Consider the following 18,180-nt stretch of genomic DNA (forward strand, 5'->3'; position numbering starts at 1 on the left):
GTATCTTCGCTGTAAATGTACATCAAACGCCTGCATCATGCATACCACGATCTATTGAACCTCTCCCTTGAAATCGTCCTTGAGCTCACACGAGAATGCCCCAGTATTCCGCTCGTCCTCCTGCACCCTCCAACTCCTCCCACTGCACCAGGAAGCGATCCACGACCTTTAGCAGCAGTTTCCCACTCAGACTCAGTGTCTTGACTCGTGCGAAACTCTCCACGTACACCGTCTTGCACTTTCCTCTACTATTTGCGCCATTGATGTTGAAGAAGCGCAGTATAAGGCTTGCGAGGATAAGGATTACAGCCGTAGCTGGGCCGTTGGTGATGATGAGATCTGGGAGGTCGGCGGCTGCGGCTTCGTTAGGTGTTGTAGGGGCTTGGCCGGCCAGGAGTGGTGGTGCGCGGAGGAGAGGTGTGAAGGAAGATAGGAGGGTGTAAAGCGATGTGAAAGGCGTCGTGAGGAGTGGTTGGTGTATCTTGCGCGCGCGAGGGATGACGGCGATGTTGTAGTGGTCTGGGCCAGTGCATATTGGCCTCTCTGCCCTCTTCTCTTCTAGCGCATGCGTTGTGCCGTCTGCATCTGTAATCTCCATCACAGGTCTTCTTCGCGTGCCGTCTGGTTGCACCACCTCTTTCTCCGATTCTTGCTTTCGCAGCCGCTCCTTCTCCCCATCTTCAAGTCCTCGCTCAAACTCCGCGGCGCGTTGTGCTGAGAACGCGTCTCCGCTGCTGACCACGTATGTTCGGTGTGTGTATTTCCGTGTGTCTAGATCTCGCAGTAGGTAGAACATCTCGTGTGTGTGTCCGCCCGATCCAAGAACGACGAGGATACGTGTTGCGAGCGGGCGCTTGCGCAGTGGTGTAGACTTTGAGCGCGCATTTGGAAGTATGGCTAGTAGACGTAGTGTTGCTGCGACAAGCAGAGTGGCGAGGGTCGCGATCGCGAAGGAGAGGGTGTAGAGGGAGGACGGCGGGGGCGCCATGGTGGGGTTGTCGCGAAGGATGGAGGTCAGGTTGGGGTGAATTGTTCCCTGGTCGAATGTGCCAAGCTGAGGAACGATGAGATACTGTGTCTCAGGTTGAGCGCAAAAGCATCGTTGTTGCGGCTGTAAACTTCACCAGGTGAAGGTACGTGTCGCAGCAATTGGCCAATCGTGGGGACCTCGGGACGCGAAATCACATGCTTCAGACTTGGCGTCAGGGCAAATCACGCAACCCCAACCACGACTACTTCCACATGTTCTCTACATACTAAGGGCTCGTTCGTCATAATCTAAAACCACGCCTGGAGACGTAGACTTCACTTTCACTCCGTCAGGTTTCGCATATCAATCAAGGAAGGACATGTAGACACCTTCAACATCGGGCATTTCGGGACACGAAATGCAAGCGGGCTTGCTGTTAGAGCATCGAATTTCATCTGTTCCCTTTTGGAGACCGCAGGAGCCTTTCCAATGAGCAGAACATGTGAACCCCGTAAAGAGGTTTTTGGAAAAAACACATGAAAACGTCCTCATTTGGTTTTGGACGATGAGACCTCAGGTATGGTCTTGGAACAAGCAGGGTAGAATAAGAAAGAGGAATTTATATCCATGTGGTCAGACTACCAAGTGTTGAGACGATTGGTTCAGGGGAAAGCATCCTTGTGATGTAACGGGAACTGAGGATAGAACGTCATGGAACAATGCAATGTTATTCTAGAAATTCCGGCATCTCCAGTTGCATTAAACATTCACATGGACTTTCTCTGCCACTCTTCTAGACAGGCGGACATCGATCCTACCGAAATGAGTTTTGAGATATTAAAAGGTAGTTACTACATAGTAAATATTGCACTCCGCACCATGAACGAGACAGACATCGCTTCTAAATTATCAATTTTCCCGCTACATGTTGAGGAACAAGAGAGAGGAGAACATAGGTCAAGTTCCATGCACCAAGAAAGCCGGCAGTCCATGCCTTCGGCTGTGCTCTCACATGGTGACTTTCGATACGGTTTTTGTGACAATCTCAACACATAGGGCTACAATGCCCTCTTTTGGATACAGAACCGATATTTCGCAGCTAAGATTTCGTTTTGAAGTCCTCTATACATCAATCTTGAAGCACCTTTTCTTTTTCTCAAATTTCCATATTGAGTTGCTAAGAAGCACATAGAATGCGCTTGTATCTCTTTTGGAGCTCAGCATGAGAACAAAGATCCCATTTCATGAAGGGTTTGGAAAGTCGTTTGTTCCTCAATTATCGAGTGCTAGTCCAGCGACATGTCTCTGTAGGACATGTATCTTTTGAGGGATTCATTGCCTTGCATTTGGTTAAAGCAGATCGGACATGGCATGTTCGCATAAGACTTTTTCGAAATGCACCACATCGGTATTCCAGTCGCAGTTTTCGAGAAAAGAGTGAGTTGGAACATGGAACAATGTGAAAGCTTTGGACCGAGATCAATTTATATATACCACTAGCAATCCCAAAATAGCTAAAGCGACTAGGTACGCATATCAAAGATCCAATATTGTGCGATGCGTTCTTGGGACATGAGGAAAACGCCATCCACAGAGAAAGCATGTGCATGCATATACCAAACTCCGCTGCCACCAACCCCGAATGAATCAAACCAAAATTAAGCACGCTTGCGCCGTTATCTTCCACTCCCATTTGCAAGAACATCTTCCCAAACCGGCCAATAAGCATTCCCACCCCGCTCATCCATCTGCCAAATCAGACTCGGATTTCGCCTCATGACGCTCTCATGCTCTCTCTTCAACTCCACCAGCCTCTCACTCAGGACCCTCATCTCATGAACAACCAGCCTCAGCTCTTTGCCCTCCACAGTAGCAGGTGATATCTCGCCCTTCAGATCCGACAACGGGCCAATAAGGCGAGTGAGCGTGGGTGGTAGACTGTACCGGAAAGAAGCTTCGACCCAAGCAGTGACGGCAATACGAGAAGCTAGGAAGGCGCTCAATGCGGGTAGGTAGGCGAGTGTATCTGCTGAGGAGGTTGTGGTGTAGTGTGAAGATGGGAGTAGAGCACGGCTTAAATGGATAGGCCAGCAAAGTGCCGCATATCGTAGGAAAGGCAAATGGGTATCGAAAGGAACGGTGCGGATGCTATTCGCCCTCGAGCTGTTGTGTTGAGTTGGTAGTGTCGGCATCGCATGGGTGTGATTGTCTCCGTCTGATGAAGACAGGGACTTGTATCCACTGTCTACTGACGCGCTTGTTCTTTGGCTCGCACCACTACTGGTAGGTATGGTAGGTGGCATGGCTGGACTGTGAAGCTGTAGGGCACCGAGAGGACGTTTTGGTATATCGTGAGCGAGATATGATAGGCATCGTGCAGCAAGGTGGCCATGGACGCTGCTTGTATCGCAAAGACTGAACTCTGAGCCTTGAGATAGTGGGTTGAGAAGATGATCACGTATGGCTTCGTGGGTGAAAGCAATCTCGTCGTTGGCAACGCAGAGGAGACCGCATGTCAGTTCCGGCAAAGCTTGTATGATATCGGTTGTATGCGAATCCTCGTGGATGTCGGGCTTGTATGCGTTCAGCGCAGCGTGTAGTGCCCCCGGACACATGCGGTTGATCGGGAAAGACAACCATCGAAATGTGTCGGCGATGACGCGTTTTTCTGTTGGTGGATGGCGCGCTAATGCGTCAAATATGATAGTGAAGAGCGCTTCCAGGCCCTGTATTGAATGCACCCCCTGGAGGATATGCAGTCGCTCGTCCGACGACAGTAGCGGCGACTGAAGGAATTTCAAAAACATGTTGGCCCAGAGAAAATCGCCATTTGCCGTCCTCGCGACTTCCGACATGAGCCTTCGATCCATAGAGATACCGAAGAAGCCCTGATCTGCTAGGCGATGCATTTCCGGTACCACAAGCTGATCGATAGCGACAACGTTGTGTTGACCGGTAAGGGAAAGGATGTGAGGTGCATCTGAAGCCCATTTCTGATACTCAAGTGGTATCTTCAAGTTCGGTCTGCTGAAGAGGATAACTCTTGTGTCAGATCCACGACAGAGTCTTGCTAACGATGCGAGGAGCGTATCTGTATCGCCGCACTCATCGATGCCATCAAGTACAAGAAAAGTGGGATGTTGCCGAAGTAGAAGGAGAAGAACATCGAGCACTTCATCAGAGGTGGCATGCTCTCGGAAGGACGTTTTCCGCAATAAAAGGCTGACAGTATCCAAAGTGGATCGGTCGTGCCGACGAACATGAAGCAGCTGGCATGCCATAGCCCGAAAGGCATCTTCAGATTGGTTGTTCTCGGATAGAAGGTGATTGAAATGATAGCTTGCAGTGGCCGGCGGTTCGTCGCACAGATCAGGATCGTCCGCTTCACCAGCTAGATTTTCAACGACTGAATGCGAGATGACGGTCTTGCCAAAGCCAGACTTCGCTGAGGTTTTGTCAGTTTATGGAAGACTTGAATCATGCGCGCGGCGACTTACCCTGCACAAACAGCACGCGATGTTGCCAGTTGCCGACTAAAGCTTCCTGGTCATTTGCCATGCTGCTATCAAAGCGCAAACTCTTCCATTGGGCATATGCGGCAATACGCAAGAACCAAGCGCAGGACTCTTGATAATGTTGTTGAGTGCCCAGAGACCTTGTTGCAATCGAGGTAGAAGACGACAGCCAATGCTGTACTTTCTCCACTCTCCTCAACCGCTTCGCGAGCCGTTGTTCATCTTGCTCCACACGACCGTTGACTACGGATCCGTTTTGGCGCTGTAAAAAGTCGATATAACTTCTGCGGTGCTGTGAGATGTCCGCGTAGTATTGGGTCTGGTTCGCGGTTTCTGTTTCTAACCACCTCCTATGCTGGCCTAGCCGTGTTTCAAGGTGGGCAAGCCGGGAATCGAAGGGTCGCCATAGTGTCTCGCTGTGAAGGACGTTTGTACAAATGGTAGATGTGCTTTGTGCTCCGCGACAGAAGATACGATATAGCTCCAAGAACAGCTGTACAAGATCCGCATATACATAAGACAGAAGTGCAGCCAGATGACGATCTCCAGCCTCGCCATGGGACTCGGCTCCGTTACGCTTGCAGATGTTGTAAACTTCTTGATAGGGTGGTATGATTTGCGAAACAGCTTCAAGTACATCGGCAATTTTCTCCAGGACAAGTACGTAGTCACCGCTCATCTGCTTCCATATTAGTCCAAGTTGTATGTAAAATGTACTACATGCATACCTTGAAGACTACACGAACAGTTGCCCAGAAACAGCCTGCCCATCCTGGCTGCAATTCGACGCATGTGCCAAGGACATCGAAGTAGGGTGCAAAGGTGCGAATGAACAGTGTAAACTTTCGACTGCATACGACTAGTCTTCGGTCTGCCGACCCATTGCCAGCGGAAGTGCGACGGAGCTCTTCGAGTAGAAGTGTTGAGCTGATGTGATGATCGAAATGCTGACGATGTTCTTGCAGTATGGTGTTGTGTATTGCTTCTATGGCGTCATCAAAGAATGGATGGTCCAAGCTATATAATGTTAGCTACATCCAGGCCATCAGTGGTAGACTGACCTCGAATCAACCATTGCTACGTCCATGTTTTGAGCCTATTGCGACAGTTCTCGGATGGAATCGAACTTGAGCGCAGGCGTCTTCTCTGTAACGAATGCATTGGCACAAGATGTTAAAATGCACGTTGGATAATTCAGAGCGACGGCCACATTGTAAAGGCATGGAAGCGACAGGGGCAGCGGTGTGTTAATGTAATAAGCATTCAACGTGCTCGTTCTGATGGGACCCAAGCGAGAGCAATTACGGCCCTGCATGGAGCCACGGGAGAAGAAATGGGCGTCGTGGGGCTGAAAGGTCGCGGGAGATAAGCGGGATGTGTAAGAACATGGTGAGTGAGTACCCGTCGCCACGCATGTCATGCCCCGGACACAAGAGAATTGACAGGCGTGGGGGAGCAGACTTGAAAACGTGGGCGAGTCGACAGGCCCATGCGGCAAGTCGCAAGTGGCAGATCGGAGCTGCATGCCGACGGGCGGGTAATCCCTTGTTCGTAATGAGTAAAAGAAACTCAAAAGGGACGTCTTTCAAGCGAGGCGTGGATCATGAACGAATAACATCTTGGGTATCTCCTCCAACGAGCTACATAGCCAACTGCTCGGCGCAACGGGTCTATAGTACAAAAAGTATTAGAAAGCGAGGTACTAGAGCGAATGCCACTAAAATTGTGGCTACCTGACTAGGCGGATGCGGGCATGCCGAGCCGAAGCGCAAGCAGCGCACGCACGTCGGTGACATACTGCAAGCCTTCGAGCAGCGGGATAAGATGCAGCAGATCGTGGTCTGTTGGGTCGCTAATCCAGCCTTCGATGGGAATGGCATTGTCTGGATGCACAATCAGTACGAGCACAAGTGGGTGCACTGGACGGAGAGTGAACTTACCAGGATGGAAGACGTAGCTCAAGGGGCTATTATCAAGAATCATGACTTTGCTGAGATCGGGCTCGACCTGAGCAAGGTCCTTGATATAAGCCCCGTTGCGAACAGTGCAGTGCTGTCGATAGTACCTGCCTGCAAAATACTTGCGCTCCACCTCCAGCCAGTCGATGACGGGATCTGCGTACTCCTGTACCGAGGCGGTGAATATGATCAGATTGTACCACTTACTAACCTGGTCGTTTCGTTAGTGTGGCATCAGGCGTGCCTGGCTGGTGTGCGTACCTTTTTCAGAAAATCGTCGCAATACGGCCGTTTGTGAACATAGTATAGGAGCGGCACCTGGGGACCAATAACCTGCCCGTCGGCGCCGACGGATGCCTGGAGCTTGACCTCTACCATGTGGCCAGTTTGGAAGCGACCGCCGTTGACTATGCTGTGGATCAACGTCTCATCGAGATCGATGATGAGCGTCTTCTGGTGCGGCCCGACAGCGGATACGCCTTTAGCGGAGTACGAGGGCTGGCGGCGTGGCACGAGGGGGCGCGGGGGTTGGGGCGCTCGTGGGAACTTGGTCAATTGTTTCGAAGACGCGGTTGCCGGCCCAGTGGGGGACTTGAGGGAAGCGGCAGCCTCGGAGGAGACGGAGTTGCTCTTGGACGATTGGGCCTTCTTCGCTGCCTTGCGTTGCCTCAAAGCGTCCTCGTTGTGATGTAGCGTGATGCGTATCGACCGCTTGGCTGGGGCGATCTCGTCTGCTCGTGCGGTTGCGCTGGATTTGGAGCGAGTATGGCGCGACGGGCTGTCGGTGTCTGGGTCGCGTGTAGGGGATCGCTCGCTCTCCGAGTCGGACGTCATGGCGGTCGAGGTTGATGCTATTGACAGTGATCGCCTCGTGGGTTGTTTCATGACGGGCTGCGCGACACTCGAACTGCGACTTTTGCGCGTGCCTTTCTCGCTACGGTCTGGGGCAGCCGAGGCTCGTGAAGCGTGCGCCGCAACCTTTTTCCGGCGTCCGCGAGTGAATGTCCGAGAGATGTGGTAGATCGGGGCGAGAAAGGAGAAGTGGCCATCCTCTTCGTAGTAGAAGGCGGCCACCAGGCATTGCCCCGTATAGACAAAGGGGGTTGCGAGGACGCCCACGACCGCGACGATGCCGTCGGATATGCGCGAGGGATACAGCCATCTCCTTCGGCGCTTGGTGTCTTCGTAGGGGCCCTCCTGGGTTTTCTCGAGTAGAGGTGTCTTTTCGTCGTATCCGGATGCGACCGCTTCCGTATTCGAGGAGCCGGAGCCGGAGCCGTCACTCCTGTCGGCGCCCATCTTGCGCGTCTCTCTCTGTGCAGCTATTGCACTCGCATCGTCAGCGGGAGATGAGATCGAGGGCCGAGGTTGGAGAATGGCGAAGGACTGTGGGGTAGCCTGGGTGCTAGGAGCGCTGATGCTTATGTCTGGGATGACGGTAGGACCTCCGTGACGGTGATGGTGGGGCTATTGGGGAGAGTGCACACAGCGACAGCGCAGTCAAGATGCTCGTCCAGCACTGGCGAAACTAGCAGCAGGCCGAGGCGTGACTTTGTCGAGAGAAGACGGGTATGCAGCTAAGCAGAAGGTTGGGGACATGCCAATGACGAACCGCTGGAGAGCCCGTGCCCAATCGGAACGCTCAAAGCTCAATTTAGTTACGACTCACACATTCCCTCCACCAAGTCTTGAACAAGCAACTCTCCCCAACAGTGCCTTACAAACAAAACACGCGTGGCCGATACTTTGAACCCCTAAAATTATATTGGTTGTCTGGAACCCTTTCAAACGCACACAGACACCCGCAGAGTCATCCAGGAACAACCCCACCACCCCACATAACTGCCATATACCGTTCGAAATCTTGGGACTCTCGAGTACAAATCTGCAAATATCCCCACGATGCAGGGCGCGACGGTACAGGCGCCGGGTCTGTCAACCTACCTGAAGTCACTAAAGAGTACTCCAGTAGATGCCTCGGTGGAGCATTTCATCTCGTGAGATATGACTTTCCGCGCAGCAGCGCGACCTCAACTAATATCCCTACCTCAGACTCCTCAAACGACGACAGATACGGAATTCGAGACCATGCGCTATTGCGACGACGGCCCTTCTTCTGCGCGTAGTGGGCGAGTTCAAGGGCAGGGACGCCGCCAAGCTCATTGAGCGCATAAAGCAAGTCGGCAGGCGGTTGACATCGGCGCAACCACACGAGGTGGTGGTGGGAAACATCGTACGGCGCGTACTGGGACTGGTGCGCGAAGTGGTCGACGAGCATGCCGAAGGGCAAACACCAACAGGCAGCGAGCCGGGCTACTCAACACCACATGCACACGCGCAGCACGACTCTCTCCACAGACCAGCGCTCAACTCGAGCATATCCACATTCAGCCCTCTCCGGCATGCCGTCGCCGAACCCATGCCCACGAGCGTCTTCACCGACAACGCCTCCGACGTTAGCGAACCCTCGAGACGGCCCCCGTTGCTCACCTCACACACCTCGTACGCGCCTACCTCGTCCGCTCCCCTCGTCCACTCGCTCTTTGGCCTCTTCTCCCAGCCAGCGGATACACCCTCAACTACAAGCACCCCCACAGGGCAGGCGTCGCCAAACGGCAAGAGCACGCTGACGGCACTCAATCTGGAGCGCCTCGAGGGCATCAACAAGAGCCAAAATCTGGACCTGAAGGGCGAGGTCATGGAGGGCATAAGAGAACTTCAGGACGAGCTCGAAACCTCAGACAAGCAGATTGCCGAAGTCGCCCTCGAGCACATCCACGCCAACGAAATCATCCTCACCCACACCGCGTCCACGACAGTCCAGAAGTTCCTTCTGTTCGCCGCACGAAAGCGCAAGTTCACAGTCGTGCACGCCGAGACGTATCCTCACGACCACACTGCTACGCATGGCATCCTTCTTACAGGCAAGAAGCGAGAGGCGAATCCGGATGACGACGAGGACGACGACAAGTGGAAGCCCCTCACCGATGCTGGTATCCAAGTCTACGTCATCCCAGACTCCCATGTCTTTGCCATAATGTCCCGCGTCAACAAGGTCATTCTGGCGACCCATACAGTATTAGCCAACGGCGGTCTGGTAGCCGCAGCTGGAGCACACATGATTGCAAAAGCTGCAAAGGAACATCAGACACCTGTTGTCGTGCTCAGTGGTGTATACAAGCTCAGCCCGGTCTACCCATTCGACATCGACGAGCTGATCGAGCACGGTGACGCCGGAAGTGTAGTTCCCTACGACGACGGCGAATTCGTCGACAAGGTCGATGTTGAGAACCCACTGTACGACTATGTTCCCGCAGACCTGGTGGATCTCTACATCACCAACCTGTAAGTCGCGATTTGAACAGCTCGATGCCTTTAAAGTAAGCTAATGTCTCTTAGTGGCGGACACGCACCTTCATACCTCTACCGCATCGTAGCAGACCACTACCGCACCGAGGACATCACCTTGTAATTCAACCATGAGCCACGGCGTTATGATACCAACAAAAGTTAAGATGGGAAGCAAAGCGCGCACAATAGCCCATGTTACATCATCTAGAGCAAGAGATTCTGCGCTTGCAATCATGCAGTGGCCGGACTCAATGAACATTACTACCAACGTATCACCCATTCAGCTCCAAGCACGTATGCGACCATATTCATCATCGCCGACCCGTGCCCTCGCCCTCTGCCCGACCAACTAACATCTCCTACACACCCTTCTTCTCAATTGGCCGGGCCTTTGTGCCCCTCTGCACGCACCCGTATCCCGCAGATCACCAGCCCAATTCATTGGTCACCTAAGCTCTAGCAGTGTGCCCTTCGGCCATCTGAAATCAATGGATTTTGTCAAAATTACCACGTTGGGCAGTTTGACGGTCCGTCAGGGTGGGCCGGCGGGGCGGAAGGGCACAGTGGCGTTCTTAGTAAACAAGTACGGAGTCGCGATGTGCCCTTCGAGCCCTTGCGCGTGGGACTCGTCTTACTTTTGTTGAGGTTTGGCCGTAGGCGCAGACACCTCATACCGAGGGCGCCTGATGAATTAGGCTAGTTCGTAGAAGATGTCCCAGTGTTCTTCGCGTACTCTAGCTCCAGCTCCTTCGAGCTGGGGTGTACGGAAGAGGGGTCGATCACAACCCCCTCACACAAGCTCAACTGAGCCTCGCTATCGCCATCTGCACCCAGGATTACGTATACACATCCACCTCGATTGCGCGCGGAGAAATAACAGTATGCGACAAGTGCTGGCCGTTGCCCTCTTCGGAAGCTCCTCAAGGTGATAACGTAGGGCTTATCGTGGGTGCCGGGTCGGCTGTTGCTACATTACGTATGCGGGCGCGCATCTTGTGGAGCTGAGTTGATAGAGTAACACCCTGAACTTGACCGCCTGGCCACAGAAGCAGTGAAGGCGTCGTCAAGGTGCATCATGTCGTTTCTCGAACTTGGGGGGTTGCATGTGTTCGTTACCGGGGCTGCCGGAGGAATTGGTAGTGCGATTGTAGATGAGTTCCTAGGTATGTCATGGTCTTGTGCCTTTGATGGTTGTCGGAGAGTCTTTGCACATTGAGTGAAGCCTGCAGGTTCCATGGTAGGCTCAGGGTCTCTGTCAAGTCACCCTGCGGTGGAAGGCACGCTCTAGGGCTTCGGCCTACACAACAAGGAATCAACGCTATCATCTCAATTGATATTTTTGCTCTCATGCAACCGTCACTAACGCCTGCATAGCACAAGGCTGCAAAGTTACTGCACACGATCTTCGCCCAAATCCTCTCGCCTCAACAAACCCCAACCTCCACTGCGTCCAAGGCGACATCAGTTCCGAAGCCTCCATCCAGGACTCCATATCCCAAGCTATCAACCATTTCTCACAGCCTATCAGCATTCTCTGCGCCAACGCAGGTATCACAGATGAATCTTCCAGCTATCCTATCTGGGATATGCCCAGTGAGCTCTGGGACCGTACCTACGCTGTCAACGTGCGTGGCACGTACCTGACCATTAAACATTTTCTCAAATCCATCGAGAAATCACAAAGTGACACTGGCAAGCAAGTTGAAAATGTCAGTGTCGTGGTGACAGGGTCCGAGTGTGGAGTCTTCGGTCAGGCAGGTCATGTGGAATATGCGAGTGGGAAAGCAGGGCTACAATACGGTCTTGTGAAGACAGTGAAGAACGAGATTGTTAGGTTGAATAAGAGCGCGAGGATCAATGCCGTCGCGCCCGGATGGGTGGAGACCAAGTTGATCGAAGGGAGGTTGGACGACCCAGGGGAGATGTGGAGGGAGGCGGAGGCTACGTGAGTCTGACGCTCATACTGACTCTCCGACACCTTGTTAACGATTGCAGTGTGCCGCTCAGAAAAATCGCTCAACCTACGGACGTAGCGAGAGCAGCTGCTTTCCTGGCAAGTCATCGCGCTGCAGGTCATATATCCGGACAATGCATATCTGTGGATGGCGGTATGGAAGGTCGTATTGTGTGGTCCGAGGAAGAAGTTCGCAAATCACAGGGAACTGCTGTCGAGCCCGAAACACCATCTCTCAACGCAACTGGTGAGGTCGAGATATTTGGCACCGCAACCGAAGGAGTCTCTCTAGCTAGTAGGATCCCATCAGCAATGGCTGTCCCGACCATGTCATCTCTCGGCAGTTCTCAACCAACACCGAAACCGAAGATCAAGATCCTGCTTTCTGTGGATTTTGATGCAGTATCGGGCTGGCTTGGTACTGGCCAACACCCCGATAACAACCTCGCGGACTACAGTACTGGCTTCTTCAGTGGCCACGTCGGAGTTCCCCGACTACTCAAGCTCTTTGCGAAGCACGGCATCGCGAACAAAGTAACCTGGTTTGTGCCGATGCATAGTGCAGAATCTTTCCCAGAAGAGTTTGCCGCCATCAAGAGCAGCGGCGCGGAGATAGGCTTACACGGTTATTGCCACGAAGGCGCCCCTCAGCTTACGCCCACCCAAGAACGCGAAGTTCTAGAGCATTGTATAAGTCTCTACCAGGAACTACTAGGGAAACGTCCACTGGGATATCGCGCACCGCTCTATCAACTCCGCGAAAGTACCGTGGAATTGCTAGAGGAGTACTCTTTCCTCTATGACTCCTCACTCTCCCACCACGACAGCAAACCGTACTACCTCCCCAATCTCCCACCCATCAAAGCGCCAAAGTACACCGAAGAGGCTTCCGCGAAAGACTGGATGAAACCCCTGCCTAAACCCAGTGCCCCCACAGCCAAAACTCTCGTCGAGATTCCGGCAAACTGGTACACAGAAGACATGACGCCTCTCCAGTATCTCCCCAATGCACCCAACTCGCACGGCTACGTCGATGTTCGCGTTATGGAGAACATGTGGAAAGATAAGTTTGAGTGGATTAGGAGCGAGATGCTTGAGAGTAATGGGGAGAAAGATGTAGTGGTTTTCCCGTTGGTCTTGCATCCGGATACCAGTGGTATGGCGCATGTCATTGGTATGATTGAGAGGGTGATCAAGTGGCTGAAGGCGTGGGAAGGAGATGTGGAGTTCTGCACTTATGAGGAGGCGGCTGGGGAGTGGAAGGAGATGAATGCTGTAGAATGAAATGGGACGCGTCTTTTTGGGCGTCAGATCCGTCGTCCGTTTCATAATTCCTTGCCCGGCCTACTCTGAACTCCTTTCGTCATACAGTCTAATCACCCGTCCACCCTGCTCCGCCGCTTCCTCCCACGGCTCATCACCGCCGACTCCCATACTCTTGACATTCAGCGTGATGAGACTAGAGCGAAAATCCGATCGTGCAGTCAATCTAGGCGCCGTCTCTACATTGTCGTAGCCCTCAGATGGCGTGACGAGTACCACTGTCTTATCTTCAAGTGTCTGATTATCCATGATGACGAATTCCGTGCCTGCAATGCCCCGTTCAGCGCCGTCGAATTGCCACGCGAACTTCACGAGATCGTCCAGCCCCCAGTTTAGGAACGGGTATGAGAGATCTTGCGCCACTGGGGCGCGTGTGGGTGATGTGAGTTTGGTGGTGTCGGTCGTGTCGACGAGAATGGCTTGTTGGTCTTGATTAGCATGTGTTTTGCTTGAGAGTGTACTTGTTCCGTTTACCTATGTGAGTGCATTCCACGGCCTTTAGTTCGGGGGCTTCAAATGCTTCAATGAAGAACTCGTTAAGAAGCTGAAGAACATGTTAGTCGTCTGCATATTTTCTGAGATTGGATCGGGGTCTTAACATCGCGAGGTATCTTTGCTGTGCAAAATATGGGAATAGTGTTGTCCAGTTGGTCGTTGTTTGCCATCGTGCATGCTGCTACATGTTGAATTCACCCAAACTCGATCTGTGCCGACTTCGCTCTTCTGTCCACCTGATCTATATTTTCGACAGTCAATAAGCCATTCGAGAACTTCGAACGAATTAATTCGATGTGTATTTGTGTGCAGTAAACTACTGTTGGTGCTGCTGCTTACGGCTTTAGCCTGAAGTTGAACTATCTCGTAGCCTGTGATCATCGATCGCCGCGATAATGCTCCTATCGAAACCAGCTAGTGGTGGCTTACGCAGCTAAGATAACGATGAATTTAGTAAGCCAGATTCCGAATGTTGCACTCTTTGGGTGTCTCGATCGCTGATTGTTCACTCGTAGAGCTCAACCGAGAGACCCTGCTTGTGGAATGCGATGCGTACCGCCTAACACGTCCTTCAGCAAATGTGCAACAGGCTTGGAAGATGACTAGGGCTTTGTGGTAGGCCTAGCGATAGGTATAGGTGAGCGCAGTATGAGAAGTGGGAAGGGAGGCGTCATGCGGTCTACCCAGGTGAATTTGGATGTTTGGGTGCTCAGCTACTACATGATTTGGACAGTGCACGCGTCTTCGCATTTGCTTGATCAGGAACCTTTTCATTTAGTCGCCGGACATACTTCTCTGCACCGCCTCAAATTCCAGGCCGTCTACCCAAGAGGCTAACTTGAAAAGTCGGCCTGAGTCTGTATGCAAAGACTCTTCTTCCCAAAAGCCAATCTCAGAGTGTCAGCGATGGCATGGTAGCTGAGTCCCCAAGAGGCTTCGTCCTTATAAATATTGTAGACCAAAAGAACATTCCGGAGTGATGGAAGAAAGCCGATGTACATGTGGTCTCCAGACAGCTTTCCCAGAAACTTGCCACTATTGATATCTGCACCTGCAACATAGCACCATCGCTCCGCCTCTGGACCGCGCACCTGAATCGATTGGATTGAATTCCAAAGCTCCGAGTTGAGGACAAAATCGCTCTTCTTCAGCTGATCGAGAACAAAGGTGGTGACTTTGAATACAGTCATTGTGTGGAATGTTGAGTGTGCTTCATGGCGGAGTTGGCGGCAGGTAGACAATAGTGCTAGAGCTCCTCGGTGATTGCGAGTAGGAACGGCTGGATGTGGCGTTCTTATGCGGACTTGAGTGTTTGAGCATACTAAATCGTAGATCTTGTTGCGGAGTTCGGCGGGGAGATGAAGTAGAGGTGAATCGCGCTGGTTCTTGGTTGTCCTGGGAGATCAGTAAAGGAAGAACCCCAGGATTTGATTTGCTTACTTGTCCTTGAAGATACCAGAATATCTCATGACGGTATCGGCGTTCATGATTGTGGATTAGTGTGGGAGTTAAGTGTTGGTCGGCACGCCTACAGGTCGAAAAGCTGTAGGGCCTGGGTGGAGACGAGCAAACGGAGCTAGCGCAAAGACAGTCAGTCTCACCTTAATTATTTGGAGCACAGTCACGACATCAGGCAGCTAAAGGTGATAAGCCAGAGCCGAGTAGATTGACAGGCATGGCAATCTTGTCTTCTGGAAGCTCGCTTTACCGTCGTCGCAAAACAAGACCAAGACCTTCACGGGATATTATCAACTACGCTACCGCGGATTAGTTCTTGTGTTCGCGATACTTCTTTCTCTGAGAGACCTGAAAGGATGGTTGTGATACATAAATTTCGGAAGTCGTGACTCTCTCCGTCAGCGCAGTACTATAGGATGCAGTTTTCTATGGAATGTGACGCGCAATCTTCAAATTAGCCATAGCAAAACAGTCATATGCCTGCCAAAGTACTGTTCAGACATCGTACTCACCTGTAGTTGGCCATAGTGATCTCAAAACCTAGCGTGAGATGGGTAAGAAATTGGTGACGCCATCGAACCACATTCTGGATTGCCTCCTCCTTCCACTCTTTCCACTGATGACCGTCTCCCCTAACTGCATGCAGTGTGCACTTTTCGATCTCTCTCTTAAGAGGATCAGAGAGCCTACTGGCGACGTTATTCGCGGCAAGCGTCCAAGCGATGGAGTCGCAAGCGTATGTCCTATAAGCACACTCGATTTCGACGCGTAATTTTGCCAGTGACGCACGAGGTAGACTTCTGAGGAATGAGAGTGAGGGTCGGTACTCGGCATCGCAGAATTCATCACATGGCGGGACCTTGAGTTTCATTTGGATCTCAAGTTGCCGCAATGCAACCATGTATGGGAAGAGATTGGTTAGCGCTTTGTACTGCTCGGTTTCTGCGTCGAAATGCAGTGTCTCGACCAAGCTTTCCGTTTGGCGAAGAGTTCCTACGGTCAGATTCACTACTGAAAGGAATCTCGCGCGGATAAGTGTGGGAGCGTGGCGTACTTTAACCCGTCGCATGACGTCTTTGACGTGAAGAAGCCTGTAGCGCATGTCCAAGTCCATTTCAAAGCGAGCCAGATGATAAAACTGCTCGGTAGCCTCCTGGTACATCTGCTTGCTCGCCCGCATCCACGGGATTTGCGCTTTATAAGTATCTATAATAGGTCCTTTGTGAATGTGATGCCTTACTCTTACCTGAGTCTTGCCGTGCATAAAGGTAGCGCAGATATTTCCGAGTGCGTAGCGATAGATCTCGTCTCTGATCTCGCGTGGAAGGAGCTCAAAGAATCGACACAGTGTATCTGGTGGAATATCCGCAGCGTTAGGACCCCCGGAGGGAAGGGCTTGGTCTCGAAGAGCAAGATGGCAACTGGATTTCTCGTCGCTAGATGCGTCGCTCAGCATACTCAGGGTGTCGTCTAGATGGTTCAGATTAGCGATGCATCTTAGCTCTCGTGTGCTTGGCAAGCGTTGGAGTTCCAGAGGCATGTTGTGCTTCGAGGTGGTTGAGGAGGTGGGATGTTTCTGCGCAAGAAGCGTGGATTAGGGCTGGAGAAACTGAAGGGAGATAGGCGGGTCGCGTTACGTAGGAGCAGCAACAGATATTCTTTTGTGAAGATAAGTAAAATCTAAGAGATGGGGATGGAGAAGATAAAGCTCCCAACAGGACAAAAGATTAGACCAATTTATAGTTCAGCTTCTACGCGAAGTCCCAGGCTGCAGTCCCAAAAATCGCTCGTAGTTTTTGCAATTGCTGTTGCTATTTGGACCGCGATATCTGTGTGCGCGGGCATGCAAACATGGATCAATCAGGCACCAGCTGGGCCTCGTCGGAGGCACGTGAGACTGCATTCCGTTGGTGGAGAAGATCTCGAGAGAAATAAACAGGATGAACCGCCCATGATGGATGGGAAATTACCCTAGCTAGAGATTTGTAACGTAGATGAGAGAAACAGAGACGCTACCGTGATGGTTGTAAAGTCGAGTGATACAGTCGAAGATGATGCATGCAGGTCCAGCGCGCTAATCCCAGGGTCCAGGTCCAGATCTCCCCCACAAACGTCGTCATCCGTTCCGCCGACCCAAACAGTCCAACAACCTGGTTGCCTTGCCGTGCGCGCGCAGGTAGCCACGAAAGGCCACCTTTCAATCACCCGGCCTCTATTAACACATAATTTCGTCTAATCCTCTCCCACACAACATACACACACGTCCACGAATAATTCAAACCCCGTACCAACTCGCGCAAAAGACGCAGAAAAAGATGGAGAAACTCAAGGAAGCCGAAACAGTAGCAGCGCAACGCCTGCGCAAGACGTTCAAGTACCCGTCCGAATCCGACGATGAAGATACCGTAGAAGCGGGTATGGACGAACAAGGTACCCTTCCCTCTCTTCCATGCCCAATCCCCGCCTTGCTGACAGAACTACACAGACCGCGCAGCCCTCCTCCAAACCCTCAGCACACACGACACATCCACGACGCACACATATACGCTCTTCCTCCTCGCACTACCCTTACTCCCCACACTCCTCTACATCCCGCGGCTATTCGCCTTGTCCACCCTCCCGATCAGTCTAGTCTCTATCGCGAGTATGCTAGCAACAGCGTATACGTTATATTTCCTGCCGCTACCGCCGACGCAAATGGAGCCAATCGATGGCGTGGACGTCACACCCTCGACACTCCAACAACCATCAAAAGGGAAGGGGCAGGCTAAGAAACCTTTGGGTGGATATGGAATCTACAATAAGACCCCTTCCTGGGAACAACCGACTGAGAAGAGTGTGAGACGACCCGTACCGTACATATCAGAAGAGGCAGCGGACAAGATAGCGGATTCTATTGTGCCAATCAACAGGGCCGTGTGTGGGCTACTGGCGCTGTATGAAGTCTGGCAGGCGCGTGGCTGGGGTGAAGGGCTCATGGTGGGAGGAGGCTTCTTGCCGGGCGTAATATGCATGATCATCCTGTGGGCGAGGACAGAGTTAAGAATCATCGACATGGATACGTTGGAGAAGATGAACAAGGGTGCTGCACAGGGGAAAGCAAATTGAATACAGATAAGCTGCGAGTTTTGGAGTTAAGTCATGGGACGGTCACGA

General features: G+C 52.1%; 7 protein-coding genes across 7 annotated transcripts; 3 read left to right on the forward strand and 4 right to left on the reverse strand.

The window, feature by feature from the left end:
* Positions 1–85: 85 nt before the first annotated feature.
* Positions 86–988, reverse strand: J4E79_008064 (uncharacterized protein; the record flags this gene model as incomplete). Its single annotated transcript, XM_049356923.1, has 1 exon — positions 86–988. One exon carries the CDS (start codon positions 986–988, stop codon positions 86–88), a length of 903 nt encoding a protein of 300 aa, XP_049208770.1.
* A 5,234-nt stretch (positions 989–6,222) lies between these two features.
* Positions 6,223–7,742, reverse strand: J4E79_008065 (uncharacterized protein; the record flags this gene model as incomplete). The annotated part of the gene is made up of 3 exons (XM_049356924.1): positions 6,223–6,368; positions 6,426–6,654; positions 6,705–7,742. The coding sequence occupies 3 exons, from the start codon at positions 7,740–7,742 to the stop codon at positions 6,223–6,225; spliced, it is 1,413 nt and encodes a 470-aa protein (XP_049208771.1).
* A 603-nt stretch (positions 7,743–8,345) lies between these two features.
* On the forward strand, positions 8,346–9,915 carry J4E79_008066 (uncharacterized protein; the record flags this gene model as incomplete). The annotated part of the gene is made up of 3 exons (XM_049356925.1): positions 8,346–8,440; positions 8,496–9,788; positions 9,843–9,915. 3 exons carry the CDS (start codon positions 8,346–8,348, stop codon positions 9,913–9,915), a joined length of 1,461 nt encoding a protein of 486 aa, XP_049208772.1.
* Positions 9,916–10,027: 112 nt separating this feature from the next.
* On the forward strand, positions 10,028–13,032 carry J4E79_008067 (uncharacterized protein; the record flags this gene model as incomplete). The annotated part of the gene is made up of 3 exons (XM_049356926.1): positions 10,028–10,088; positions 11,169–11,739; positions 11,790–13,032. The coding sequence occupies 3 exons, from the start codon at positions 10,028–10,030 to the stop codon at positions 13,030–13,032; spliced, it is 1,875 nt and encodes a 624-aa protein (XP_049208773.1).
* Positions 13,033–13,092: 60 nt separating this feature from the next.
* Positions 13,093–14,756, reverse strand: J4E79_008068 (uncharacterized protein; the record flags this gene model as incomplete). Its single annotated transcript, XM_049356927.1, has 3 exons — positions 13,093–13,490; positions 13,546–13,615; positions 14,658–14,756. 3 exons carry the CDS (start codon positions 14,754–14,756, stop codon positions 13,093–13,095), a joined length of 567 nt encoding a protein of 188 aa, XP_049208774.1.
* A 776-nt stretch (positions 14,757–15,532) lies between these two features.
* On the reverse strand, positions 15,533–16,564 carry J4E79_008069 (uncharacterized protein; the record flags this gene model as incomplete). Its single annotated transcript, XM_049356928.1, has 2 exons — positions 15,533–16,186; positions 16,271–16,564. 2 exons carry the CDS (start codon positions 16,562–16,564, stop codon positions 15,533–15,535), a joined length of 948 nt encoding a protein of 315 aa, XP_049208775.1.
* A 775-nt stretch (positions 16,565–17,339) lies between these two features.
* Positions 17,340–18,132, forward strand: J4E79_008070 (uncharacterized protein; the record flags this gene model as incomplete). Its single annotated transcript, XM_049356929.1, has 2 exons — positions 17,340–17,454; positions 17,510–18,132. 2 exons carry the CDS (start codon positions 17,340–17,342, stop codon positions 18,130–18,132), a joined length of 738 nt encoding a protein of 245 aa, XP_049208776.1.
* Positions 18,133–18,180: the final 48 nt, after the last annotated feature.

The sequence above is a fragment of the Alternaria viburni genome, assembly GCF_023758015.1.
Source record: "Alternaria viburni strain BMP 2772 chromosome Unknown scaffold_18, whole genome shotgun sequence".
Taxonomy (NCBI): Eukaryota; Fungi; Ascomycota; class Dothideomycetes; order Pleosporales; family Pleosporaceae; genus Alternaria; species Alternaria viburni.